Here is a 13,779-nt window from a genome sequence, read left to right on the forward strand (position 1 = left end):
TATTCTTAACTGGACGTGAGCCCAATTCCCCTCCGCGTGTGGGTGGACCAACAAACAGTGGCTCATTCAACAGCGCCATGAGGCTGTTTCTCAGCGACCCTGCAGCACGGCGTAGACTGCTCTGCGTGTCTCTCCTCCAGCAGACAGACTCGTCTTTCCCCTGCCGCCGAGCGGCTGCTGGATTCAAACCAGTGTCTTTCTGCCCTGAGGCCCCTCCATGCCCGTAAAGGACTATTATTCAGTGATGGAGAGATGTGGAGCTACCTTAGATGGACACTGTTAATGAAGGAAGCCCCCCACCCCCACCGCCTGCTTCCAGTCAGATGACACCCCACCAAAAAGACAGAGAAGTCCTGGTAGTATCGCGGTTACACATCGGGCCGCTACCCCCAAGGTCAGCAGTTCAAAACCGCCAGCCGCTCCGAGGGAAAAAGAGGAGGCGCTGACAGCTTCGGGAACGCACAGGGGCAGCCACCTCGTCCTATCGGGTCGCTCGCTGGCAGAGGGTCTGCTTTTCAGTTTGGTGGGGACAAGGACCCGATCAGTGGAGGCCAGGGGCCCCTGGTGGGGACACCAGATGGAACACAGAAACCATTCTGCATAATGGGGGCGGGGGGAGCACACAGGGCCCTAGATAAACAGTGGGGGCTTCAAGCCCACCCAGAGGCACCTCCCCACACCAGCCTCTGCGCCCGTGGTGGGCAGTTCTCTCTGACACCGGGGTCGCGGTGAGGTGAGGACAACAGCAGGGCAGTGTCTGGTGCCCCTCAGCGAGGCGCCTCCTCTGCCAGCTCTGGGCTGTGCCCCTCCCATCGCCATTCTGTCTGGGGCTCCTGAGACCGGCCGCTGGTCTGTCCCGGCCGCCTCTCTCCCTGGGAGCCACTGCTGGGTCCCAAGCTATCACACGTGACTTGGTAGCTGGGCACTAAACCAGAGTGCGATGATCTGTGGGGGGGGCGGGGGAGGCCACTTCTGGGCAGCTTTGATGCTGGAGCGGTGGAGGGGATGGGGGTCCAGCAGCAGGTGGAGCAGGAGGAGCCCGGGGTCCTAGGTGGGTGGGCGCTCTCAGGCTGGTCTGGGGCAGCCTGTCATCTGCTGGGCACCAGGGTCCACTCCCAGGGCGGGGCTTTGAGGAGCCTCCTTGCAGGGCATGTCAGGGTGGGGGCTCGGGGCCCCCAGGGCAAGTCCTGGGTTGGAGGCATCCGCCTCCACGCTGTTCCCTCCTCGGGCCCCACCTCACCGTTGGCCTCCCGGGCACACAAAGTGTCCTTTCATGCCCAGATAGCCCTGGGGGGGGGGGATGGGATGGGGGTGGAGGCAGGGAATGATGACATGGTGCCCCCACCAGTGTGTGGGCCCCACAAGCCACTGCTTTCCTTGGCCCTCAGTCTGGGCGTTTAAGCCAGGGACTGTCCCATCGGGGCCCTCCAGGCAGGGACCCCACATCCCAACCCATCCTGTGGTTGGCAGGATGGGCGGGCCCAGGAGCGCCCAGGAGCTGCTCTGCACTGTACCAGCTGAGGACGGGCAGGCAGCGTCACCCGACACCCGCCGGCAGTCCGCCAGGCCCAGGGAGAGGCCGGGGGCCACCGAAAATAACCCTCCCAGTGTTTAAATATTTACAAAGCCAGCAGGTTCCGGGCCTCCAAGTCTGCTGGCTGGGCCCTTAACACCAACCCCCACCCTCTTCTCACCACCTCCCCCATCCATGGAAGCTCCACCCCCAGGGGCCCACCAAAGCCACTGTCCACCCCCCAGCCTTCTAGAACATTCCACCACCAGCTGCTGCCTCCTAGCCTCTTCACATCTGTGTTCTCCACACCCCGCTTGGGGAAGCCATGCCCCTCCGAAAGTACCCGTGTTGGAAAGGATCCAACCAAGGAATACTAGTGGTCAATACAAGTGTCCATTGCCTGTCTGACCCTGTGGGCTGGCCCTATGCCCCACTCCTGGAGGAGGAGGGACAGGTCATTGAGAAGGACCTCAGCAAGTACAGGACACAAGACAGCCAGGAGCTGGGCGCAGGGAGGTCCATGGGAGCCCCCCTCCCCGCCATCTCCACCTCCCATCATTTAAGGAGATGCCGAGGTGCTGGGGCACGTGGCCAGGTCTGACACGGGCTCAGCTTGGGCCATCCCAGCCGAGACTGTCCCTGTCACTCCCCGTCGTCCAGGAGAACCAATGGCCAGCCCAAGACCACCCCACTGGCACCGGCACTAGTGTGTGTGTGGGGGGGCGTCATCTTGAGTCCCCCTCACTTCTCACAGGAAGCCGCCTGTCCGGTGCCCAGCAGAACCCAGCCCCTGCCCTGGTGCTGTGCCAACACCACACCGACAGATGAAACCTGGGTGCCCCGTGCTGGCTGAACAGCAGCTCCTTTGGGACCTTCTCCGCCAGTCTGCCCTCCCCAGGCGGCCACGGAGGATTTCATCAGACTCCACACTGCATTGCGACAGCCAGCTCCGGGTCCCCTGGCGCTGAGACCTAAGGCTCATATTCCCCAGAAGCTGGTTTGGGGCTCGGCTGTATGCCGCGCCCCCCCCCCCCCACGTGGCTGCTGATGCAAGCACCGGGGAGAGGCCCCCCGGGAGGCTTGGTGCAGACGGCGTGGTTCAGGGCTCAGCCCCCCAGAGAGCAGCCACGAGCCCCAGTCTGGAGGGTTGCGTCAGGGCCCAGGGCGGCGGCCGGTTAGGGCGTGGTGGCAGGGACAGCACCCTTCTCCAGGACCTGCCCTGGGAGCTTGCGGGGCAGACACTGCAAAGCCGCCTGGGGGAGTGCCCAGCCCTGGCAGGCGGCAGCAGCCTTCTGAGAAGTCCTGTCAGCTTTGTGAGGACAATGGACAAGAACATGACTTCAAAGGGACACCGCCCCCGACACCCCCCCCCCAGCGCCCCACCACTGGGGCGGGCTCAGCAGCAGTGTCCCTGCGGTCACCTGCATGCTTCTGTGGCTCTGAAGTCTGCCTCCTGGGGTGGCCCATCTGAACAGGGCCTCCAGAATCCCCCTCATTCCAAGCCTGGGGATGGGGTGGGGTGGGGGGTGGTCAGGGCTGCAGACTGCCCCAAACAGGGGCAAAGACCCGTCTCCTCACTGATGCTACCCCGCCGTCCAGAACAGCGGGGAGACAGGCTCTCTGGGCAGGCCACTAGAAAAGGCTGGAAGTCGGACAGTGGAGGCTGGAGCCGGCTGTTCCTGAGCCCCAGACTCAGCCAGCTGAGTACTGAGTGAGGTACTGAGGCTCTCAGACCACGGGCGCCACGTCCACATGGCCCACATGAGGAAATGGTGATGTGCTGGGCACACCGGCCGGGTCATTCATCAAACCCCCTTCCTCTTCAATTTCCTGCTTGGCTGCCCATCAAAGGGTCGGAGGGTCAACCACACCCCTCGTTGCCTTGGAAGAAAGTCCTGGCAATAAAGTGCTAAGACACCGGCCACTGGGACACTGCGCCCCTACCACACACGGAGCACAGTCCTGTCCCGACACACAGGGAGTCCCAGTCAGGGCAACGCTGTGCTTGTCCCCATAATAAAACCAGAAAGCCAGCCCCTGCGGCGGAGCCAGCCCCCACGGACAACGACCCCTGAGGACAGCGCAGAGCTGCTCCTTGGCATCTGCCACGTTTCCTAGATGGTCTGTCCCCTCATCTCCGACCTTGGAGCCAGCAGCCCACCATTTAACCATTGTGCCCCAGGGATCCTTGCAGGTTTGTTTAAACACACCCACTGCCCCGGAGTCGGTGCTGACTTGCAGCCACCACACGGGGCAGGGCAGAACTGCCCCTGTGGGCGCCCGAGGCTGTAATTCTTTACATCTCTCTTTGGTGGAGTAGCTAGCTGGTGGTCTTGAACCGCTGACCTTGTGGGTAGCAGCCTAGCATGCAATGCGCCCAGCCACCAGGCCTCAAAAATAACACACCGTCCAATGAGAAACCAAGAAAGAAGGCAGGCCCAAACCTGTCACCAGGAGGCAGCGAGGCGGCAAAAGGGTCCAGGAGACGATGCCCTACAGGGTTAGGCACCGGGGAGGGTGCAGCCCCCCAATCAGAACAACGGCCACAGCATCTGTGGCAGTGAACATCATCTCCTGTCAACTTGCGAAGGGGTGGCATCTAGCCTGTCAATCAGGTCATAGCCAATAATGCCTCCGTGTGGGCAGGGCCTTCTCCTGAGGATTCTGAGAACTCCTGTCTTCCTCCCTGGAGGTGAGACACACTCTCTGCCTCATATTCCTGTTGAAAAGTCAGATGGAGCTATGCTGATGGAACCAGAGCCCTGGAGCTGGAGGAGCCCTGTGGAGACCCACGCCAGTGCTGAGATGCTTCCACCGCCACTGGATCCACAAAACTTTCCACCCACTGGCCCGTGATCTTCCTGCACTTGGCGTCATTGCATGTGTTGCGTGAGTCTGAAGAGAAACTTATAGACTGGTATCAGACATGGGGTAATACCGGACTGGGCTGGGATGTTTTCTTAATAAACAATTACTCTCTCACACACGAGTCTCCCTGGATTTGTTTCTCTAGTCAGGCCGGACTCATACAGTGTCCCTCGCACCCGGTTCTGGTGTCCAGCAGTCCGGCAGCATTGGAAAGCAGTTTGGCGACTTCTTTAAAAAGTCAGCAGGCAGTGAACTGTGTGTGCCTGTGTGTGTGATGTATTCAGCCACTTCTCATAGCGGCCCCCATGCACCATGCTCACAACCCTGGCCGTGCTGAACCGCTGCTGGGGCCCCAGGGTCAGCCATCCACCTGCTGGGACTCTGGACAGGAGCAGACAACCACTGCTGAGCCTCTGCTTCACCAGGCAGGGCGTCTTCTGCAGAGGGAGGGAGGCCCGTGCTCACACGCAGCTCTGCACACGGATGCCCTCACTGCCAGCCCGATGCTGGAGCAGCACATGTGCCTTTGTGAGAGTCAGACTGGCCTGTGTCCACTGCAGCAAATGCCCCTTGGCCGCACAAAGGAGGGGGCACGCTCAGGCAGACCTCGCGGAGCTGGGCTGTTGGACAGAGCAGACCCGACTGGGGGTGGCCAGGGGCTATGGAAGTTCAAGGGGTGGGTGTGGCTTCAAGGGGGAGCAAGAGGCATCCACGAGAGCCCCAGGTTAAACGCTGGGCTGCGGACCAACCGCAAGGTCAGCAGTTTGAACCCAGCAATTGCTCCGAGAGAGAAAGAGGAGGCTTTCTACTCTCACACAGTGACCATCTCAGAACACAGGGCGGGGCAGCTCTACCCTGTCCCGCAGTCGCTGTGAGTTGAGTTTTGGGGTTCACTTTGGGTAAACGTATTCCTAGGTCACATGTTGATACAGTGGGCGTATTTCTTCGCCTACATTTCTGTGTTGTTCATTTCAACCGAACGCGCTGCCATTTGGTGAATCTAACCCACGGGGACCCTACAGGACGATGTAGAGCTGAGCCCGCACCTCTTGAGACGGCGCCTCTTTACAGGAGCAGAAAGCCTCCGCTTTTGCCCTCGGAGCAGCTGGCAGTTTCGAACTGCTAACCTGGAGGTGACTGGAGCTCCTTCTACATTGCTCATACTCAGAAAGGGAATTCCTGACTGGGATCTGACAACATTGCAAAATTCACTCATTAATTCCAACACTCCTTGCTTTATTTAAAAAAAAAAAACAAAAACACCCCCACCCCACCCCTCTCTTTCACTTGCTCTTCTTCCCAAATTCTTGGCCTTCTGGGCCAGCTCCGGTCACTTGTTCAGGTGGAAACTGCCCCCATCCCCAGCAGCGCTGGCCTCTGTGCGTGGTAGTTATTCCTGCACCTCCTCCCACCCCGCACACTGAGCACAGCCCCCATCCCCCCACTGACCACAGCAGCCCCCCAAACTGACCACAGCATCCCAACCACTACACTGACCACAACACCCCATGCTCCAAACTGACCATAGCACCCCAACCTCCACACTGACCACAGCACCCCAACCACTACCCTGACCACAGCACCCCACCCACTACACTGACCACATCACACCATCTCCCCACTGACCACAGCACCCCACCCACTACACTGACCACATCACACCGTCCCCCCACTGACCACAGCACCCCACCCATTACACTGACCACATCACACCATCCCCCCACTGACCACAGCACCCCATCCCCCCCAAACTGACCACAGCATCCCAACCACTACACTGACCACAGCACCCCATGCTCCCAAACTGACCACAGCACCCCAACCTCCACACTGACCACAGCACCCCAACCACAACACTGACCACATCACACCATTCCCCCACTGACCACATCATACCATCTCCCCACTGACCACAGCACCCCATCCCCCCCAAACTGACCACAGCATCCCAACCACTACACTGACCACAACACCCCATGCTCCAAACTGACCACAGGTCGCCCCTCACCTGGCAATGCTACAGCTCTGTCAGTTACCACCGCCCGCCTCCTGTCCTTGCTGCTGCCAGGGCAGCCCCTAGCGCCCACTTTCTTCACACCTCTGCCCTCCCCTATGTCCACACCCCCACCCTCATCTTCTCTACCCCCCAGGGTTCCTCACTAGCTGCCTCACTCCCAGGGTCCTGTCTCTGGTCAAGCCCGAGCCCCTGCTGCCCCTCTGTCCCCTCGTGGTGCTCCGGCAGAGCTGTGCCCTGGGGTGTGTGGGCCGCCAGCTTTACCTAACCCTAACCAGCTTTACAACAATGTCACCAGGCCTTTCCCCCACAGCACCACTAGGGATCGGGCTGGTTTAAGGCAGCAACTGTTAGGTTAGTGTGGTGCTAACCAACCCCAGTGCTCAGCGTTTCTCTGATGGACACCCCCTCGGAGCCGGGCAGGCCGGGCCAAGGGAGGCTAACCCCAGATCAGAGTCCTCCTCCCACCCACCCTCAAGCCGGCTGATGGTCAGGGGCAGCCCAGCAAGGCTTGGAATGAGCCTCTCAGGACCCTGGGGCGCTCGGTCCTAGCCCAGTGGCTCCTTCTCGGGGCCCAGGGTCTCCCATGACGCGGACCACCTGTCCAGTCTCCCTGCAGCATGAGGAGCAGGGATGATGGCCTGCAGGGTTCAGGTCTGCAGGGTTCACAGCGCCTGTCCCTCAGGAAGACACCGAGCACTAAGGTCCCACTTATCCCCGCCTTGATTGCCTCGGGCTGGACCGGCTTGACCAGGCAAGGACACCGGGTGGGCAGACACACACGGGCCAGCTCGCTGTCCCTGCTCCTCCGTCACCTGCCCCCTCCTGGGGAAACGCTGGCCTGCTGGTCCTGCCTTTGGTCCCTCCTGTGTTCATGTTTCCACTGTTGTGTAAAATAGCAGGCTGCATGGTTCTCCCCTGACACACGGTGGACAGGCCACACTGTGATACAACGTCTACAAATCCTGCACGTCCTTCCGCCCCGGAGCACGCCGCAGCCTGGGTGTCGCAGACTCTTTGGGGAGCCGGATGTGCCCTCCTCAATACAAACCCAGAACACGCACACTTTGGGGCTCGTGATCCCCTGCTAGCCCCCCACACACCCCGAGGCTAAAACTCCAAGTGGCAGACAAACATGAAGAAATGCTCCTGATCACTAGCCACCAGAGGCGCAAATCAAAAGGAAGACGAGACGCCACCTCACAGGGCGCTGCTGCCGGCGTTCAGAAAACAACACAAGAAGCCGGGGGAGGACGTGCAGAGATGGGAACCCTCGCACACTGCTGGTGGGACTGCAGCTGTGCTGCCGAGGATCATGGGCTGGTGCTCCCCAAACAAACCGGATTGGAACTCCCGTGGGAGCAGCACTCCCTCGGCTCGGTTTGTGCCCTGACGCATAAGGAGCGAACCACACGGACACATGCCCACGCACGCTCACGTAGCACTGCTCATGCCGGCGGGAAGACGGCGCCCACCTAAGTGCCTGCCGGTGGACGGTCCACCGCACACAGTGGGACACTACGCACGCCTGAAGCGCCACAGGGAGCCTGTCAAAGGCCGCACGACACGGATGGGCTTGGAGGATATGGTGCTGCATAAAGCTAGTCAGTGGCATAAAGACAGTGTCATCTGAGACACCCATTAGGAAAGAAAAGAATCAAGAAAAGAAGGTTTCGGTATAAAAAAATAGACTTTGAGGATTATGAGGTGGGGGGTGGGGGTGGAGAGGTCGGAAAAGAGAGGGAGGGGATAGAAATAAAATCAAGGTAAATGAAAACCCCCTGCAAATGAGCGCACAGCAGGGACTCAAATATTTCTTAAATAAGGACATTTATGAAAACATCCTCCACCTATTAGATGATTTTTAAAACTTGATTGACCTACCTGGAAATCCACTGCTGATAAGCCACAGCCAGGAAAATCCCACAGGTGCAATTCTAGTAACCCCTGCCCCCCACCCCCCCTCACGCCCTCCCAGTACAGGTGTATTTATTTTGCCTCTCTGGTAATTTAGAGTTTCTTAGAGAGTGAGCCCTGCCTCAAACCTTCACACATGTCCCCATGACTCGCCTCTGGTCACGCCACATGTGGGCCACCAGGTCTAGCATGCCTTCACCCCGCAGGCTCTCTATACTGGACAGAAACTAGTGAGCACACGTCCCCCGAGGTCTGGGGTCACCTCAGACATGGCTGGGGGAGGCACATGCCCCAGAGCGCAGCCCTGCTCCTGGAAAGTAGCAGCTCCCTTGACGCCCCCTTCCTCCAAACCCCGAACAACCAGGGCAGTCACGTGGTCCAGCAGTCCCTGCCCATTGCCACACCAGGGCCGAGAGGGGTGAACGGGGATGCCCAGGACTGGAGCCCAATTCCACCGGCATTAACCCATGGAACAACTGGACTGTGGAACCCCCAAGGTGTTTCGCTCCGACATCGGGGGAACACCTGCCAGAAGACACGTGCTCAGCCCATCCACTGCCCAGGATGCGGCCCCATGTGTAGTTCTCATGTCTGCCACCAGAGAGAGCCCATGAGCCGGCTCCCGCTCTGCCCTGGAGGTGAGGGAGAGGCACATCTCGGTGCTCACTGACATTGCTGTGAGCAATGTCAAAACTCAAAACAAACTCAAAACCAAACTCTGCCATGGGGCCCACCCTGACTCACAGGACACGGCAGGACTGTCCCTGTGGGATTCTGAGATGGTAACTCCTTAGGGGAGCAGAAAGCCTCTTTCTCCCTCAGAGCAGCTGGTGGTTTCGAACTGCTGACCTTACCACAAGAGCAGCCCTGGTGGCATAGTGATGTGTCGGGCTGCTCACCGTCGGTGAGAATGAAGTGGTCAGTAAAGGAGGAGGGGGAGGAAAGGAGAAAGGCTTCCCCGCGGGTCACGGTGACCCTGTAGGACATGAGTCACTGATCCGTCAGTCAGCGGGGCGGGGGACCCTGTAGGACATGAGTCACTGATCCGTCAGTCAGCGGGGCGGGGGGACCTTACAGTTCAACTTTTGGGTTCTCCCTCACTGCCGTGGAGCTGCTGGTGGCTCCCAGCGACCCTGTAGTGGTCACATACCCTAAAACACCTTCCATCGAAGCGGTTCACGACAATAGGCCTGACATAACATTTATGTATACATAGCTGATCAGCCACCGAATAAGGATCCCGCATGGCCTGTGGGGAGGCTCTGAGGCACCGCCTGGCCCCTTGACAACCTCCTGCTCTTCTGAAGGCCGCTGGGTGGAGGGGTGCCACCCCTGGCCATCTTGCCCAGCTCCAGGATGCCCACTCGCACCCAGCAGCCCTGTGCTCTGGGGCAGAGCTGTAACAAGGCCACTGCTCACATAAAGGGATGGGTGGTTCTGGGGTGGGGGGCGTCCTGCGCATCTCTGACCCCCACCCACTCAAGGCCGGCAGCACCCACCACCCCAAGTCACGAGAACTCAGGCTGTCCTCGCAGCCCATCCCTGGGAGAGAATTAGGGGGAGGGGTGTCCAGGAGAACCACAGCTTAGGGGCAGCGGGAGACCCAGAACTGTGTGAAAGCCCCTCCCCCGCCACTTAAGTCATCCTCACGGGAAGTGGGGGAGACCCCAAGGTAGAGATATGGAACTCTGCAGCACCCCATCAGGTGGAAAACCCAATCCCCATATTACAAACAGGGAAACTGAGGCCCCAAGCAGGTAAATCACCTTCTTCGACTCTCAGCCACCCCAGATCCCCAGACAAGCTCCTGGCTGAGGGGGGCTGCTATTGGAGCCAGCCCACCCAGATCTGGTGCTGGTTTTGCCATGGGGTTTCAAGGGAGCCGAGGAGGGGGGGTTCAGATAGCCCCTCCTTTTACAGACCCCCGACCCTGGCCCGGAGCTTGGTTGCCTGCAGGAACCATTGCAGTAACCAAGTGGTACCACCAGGGGGCAGGACCCACTGGGACCCTCCAGGCCACGTGCCCAGGCTGCTCAGCCAGCCTCTTCTGCGACCTGGTTCCAGCTGACTTCCAACAAATGCGACCAGCTCACCCCTGGGGCGCAATGAGTCACAGCCCACCGGAGGGATAAAATCAGAAGAGCCCTTCCTGCTGAGCCATGCCCTGTCCCTGTGTCCCCACCTGGCACGGGCGTACGGGCTGCCTCAGCCGGGCATGACCTCCTGAGCTGACTTTAGGCATGGGGCCCCCCTGAGGGACTCAGTGCCCCTCCACCTGCCCGACAAGAGCTGCACGTCTCCCTGGGCTGCATTCCACCCTGAGAACTCGGCAGCAGGCTGGCAGAGCATGGCAGGGGCCCGCGGGCTGTGTGTGACCACCCTCCCAGCCCCCAAGCGCAGAGAATATTCTCTGTCAGCTTGGGCCACAGGCTGATTGGCCCTGGGAAGGGGTGCACGTGGAGACCCCTGCTCTGGTGGGGATGACATCATGGCATGGTGGGGTGAAGCCCCCCTGGCCACCCTGGGGACCGAGGAGCCCTGCAGAGGCCTCCTGCCATGCCTCACGTCTGCCGCCAGAGGCCCAGGGGCCCACTGGGCACTCACCTGCCCCCGCTCTCCAAGAACAGGGGGCTGCTGCTCTCGGCCAGCGCGGCGCTGATGGGGGACAGGCAGAAAGGCGAGGAGAAGGCGTCCGAGTCTGAGTCGAAGGAGCTGTCCCTGCTCACGCCGCCGGCCGACAGCGCCAGGGAGCCTTCCTCAGCCGCGTCCTGCGAGCTGACCGTGGAAAGGGCGCCTGAGTCGCTGAGGGGGCACTGCGAGGCCGGGTGGCCACCATCCTCGCCCAGCCCCGTGGCCGGCTTCTCCCCGTCCTCCGAGGACAGGCTCCCGGGAGCGGCGTCCCGGGTGCTCCCGGCCACCAGGATGTCTTCGTCCTTGGGGATCAGGGCTGTCCTGGGCTCCAGGGGGGAGGTCTGGCAGGGAACCCCCGAGCTCTGGGTGCGCCGGACGCGGGGAGCCTTGCGTACTGGGGAGCTCTCAGGGGTGATGTAGCGCAGCGCCTCTTCGTCCTGCCTCTGGATCCGGGAATTGGGGACCCAGGCGAGGATGAGGGTGGTCCCCAACATCTCATCCTTCTCCGTGTACAGGCACAGGTACCCTGCGGGGCGCGGGGCATCATCAGGGGGCTGCTTCCGAGAGACCCGCCCACATAGGCACCACTTCCGGATCCCCACCCAGGTAGAGCCCCGCCCAGGGAGAATGGGTTCCCCCCAAGACCACAAGCTGCCCCACCCAAGTAGAGCCTCACCCAAGTCCCCACCAGGGCAGAGCCCTACCCAGTAAAGCCCTGCCACCACCAGGGACCCCAGACCAGGGGGAGCCCCGCCCTGTTTCATAGAGGGTGGGGTCTCCGGCTTCAAACACCCCTCCCTCCTCCGCACCTTCCAAACACTCCCTCCCAGGGCTCCGTCCCCACAATCGGGGACACAGAGAGGCCACCCATATTCAGAGCCTCCAGGCCCTGCACTGGGCCCGGGACAAGGAGGGCCACACACTCCTGTTCCGAAACGAGTCAGTTTCCCCCTCACCCCCACCCTCACCCCGGCAGCCTGGGCCCTCTCCGGGATTCCGCTGGGAGCTCTCTTATGGCTGTCTTGAAAGAAGGGGCTATTTTTCAAGGCTGCTTGTGGAGCCGATGTCACACCCCACGCCAGTGACAGCAGAGCCAGTCTCCAGGGGCAGCGGCTGAGCAGGTGTGGCCTGAGCTCTGGGGCCCAGTGGGCCAGTTAGGGGAGGGAGTGTCATTGCATACTGCAGCGTGAGCCTTTAGCCGCATCGCTACAGGGGCTGAGGCTGAGGGCGGACCCACAACCTCTTCCTGCTCCGAGTGGCTGGGAAACTGGGGCGGCCAAGACAGGGGTGTCTCCGTGTGGCCTGAGGGATCCGAGTGGTTTTTCCAGCTCCGATAGAGAATCCAAGCCAGACTGAGGCTCCCGGGACCATACTACTGGTCATTCTCCTTCCCCAACTCACTGACCTCCTCCTTAGAGTACTGGCCACTTCCTTTGGCCCACCGGCCACCCCCCCAAACCACCACCTCCAGGACCCTGAATCCCTGAGATTCCTGGACACCCCCCAACCCTGGCCCTCTCCCCACCCTCCTCCCTCCCTCCACAGCAGGAACACATCACATGTGCCCCTCAAGGCACTGCCTGGGTTTCTGTTTTATACCCAGACCAAGTGACCGCTCACAGCCCAGCCTTGCTCCAGGAAAGAATCCTTATGCTGCAGAGGATCCAGCATTGGGCTGCTGACCTGCAGTCCCTGATTCACCCTGATCAGCCACTCGCTCCAGGGAAGAAAGATGGGCTGCCTGCTCCCATCAGGATTTCACCTTAGAAACCTTAAGGGCAGTTCTCCTCTGCCCAGAGGGCTGGTGGGAGTCCAGTGGACTTGGCAGGGGTCGATTTTATTTGTTTGTTTTGATCGGCCTGGAGCAAAGATCTCTCTTGCTGGAATCACACTGACAACTGCATGCTCAGACCGGAGCCGGGGGCCAGGGCATGCACCTTCCTGGTGAGAACACCTGGCGGGGGGGGGCGGTGTGTGAGTCACAGGTTCAAAGGGACAAGACTTCACAGGAACAAGCTCACCCCCCACCCCTGTTTCCCCCCAACACACGCAGCAGTTGCTGTGAGGGTCCCGGAACAGCCTTGGAGATGCATGTGGTTCCCAGCATGGAGGGGCCGGTGGAGGGTCCTTCTCCCTCGTCCCTGCAGACCTCAGGGCCCAGCACTGGACAGTATGGGCAGGAGTTCCGTCCACGATGCCCGAACCCAGCCCTCTCATCCGAAGGCCAGGAAGGGGAGGCAGGGGTGTGAGTCCGAGTGCCGAGCTCAGAGCCCAGCACCCAGCAGGGCACACACTCAGGTGGGAGTGGGCGAGGGTGGCCCAGGGGCTGCACTTCCAACCGGTGCCTTCTTCCCTGTACCCTCATCCTGCCTCCCTGCAGACCCCAGGGCGCCCTCCCCTCTCCTCCCTCCCTCGTCAGGGCGCATGCTCACCTGGGTGGTGCTCCCCCAGGGCCTGCAGCCCCTCAGGGGGGTGCACGCAGACATTGTTCTTGGAATAGACGATCTCACCGTCCAGGCCGGACGCGGGCCCGCCACAGCCGCCGCCCGGGGTGAGTGCCAGCAGGTCTGAGGCCTTGGAGGAGGCCCGGCGGAGGAGACGGCCAAGGGACATTGCGAGAGGGGTGTTCCCATCCTCCGCCTGCCTTGGCCCAGGTGGGGCGCGTCCGACCTGAGGTGGGGGGTGGGGAGGAGAAGAGATGAGATCCAAGCCCATGGACCTCCCGGGGAGTGCTGGGGCCTGTCCACCTGCAAGGCTTCTTCTGGGAGGTCCTGCCAGGGTCCAGTCGTGCCCTCCTTGCTGGGCACTCAGAACAGGGCCCGCCGCTGGGGGTGGG

At 61.1% G+C, this 13,779-nt stretch overlaps 1 protein-coding gene across 2 annotated transcripts in view; it reads right to left on the reverse strand.

The window, feature by feature from the left end:
* TBC1D16 (TBC1 domain family member 16) overlaps nt 1-13,603 on the reverse strand; it is a 50,805-nt gene extending 37,202 nt beyond the window's left edge. The window contains exons 1-2 of one of the 2 annotated variants that reach the window (XM_004709110.2): nt 13,376-13,603; nt 10,917-11,469 (exon numbers count right to left, since the gene is read on the reverse strand). In XM_004709110.2, the coding sequence (XP_004709167.1) occupies nt 10,917-11,469; nt 13,376-13,556 (734 nt within the window). In that variant the 5' untranslated portion in view covers nt 13,557-13,603. Of the gene's footprint in view, nt 1-10,916; nt 11,470-12,705; nt 12,883-13,375 lie in introns of those variants that run through there. The other variant, XM_045299687.1, reaches the window with a different exon arrangement.
* Between the last annotated feature and the right edge of the window lie 176 nt (nt 13,604-13,779).

This window comes from Echinops telfairi, unplaced genomic scaffold (assembly GCF_000313985.2).
Source record: "Echinops telfairi isolate 266 unplaced genomic scaffold, ASM31398v2 ScPeMD7_7458;HRSCAF=8496, whole genome shotgun sequence".
Taxonomy (NCBI): Eukaryota; Metazoa; Chordata; class Mammalia; order Afrosoricida; family Tenrecidae; genus Echinops; species Echinops telfairi.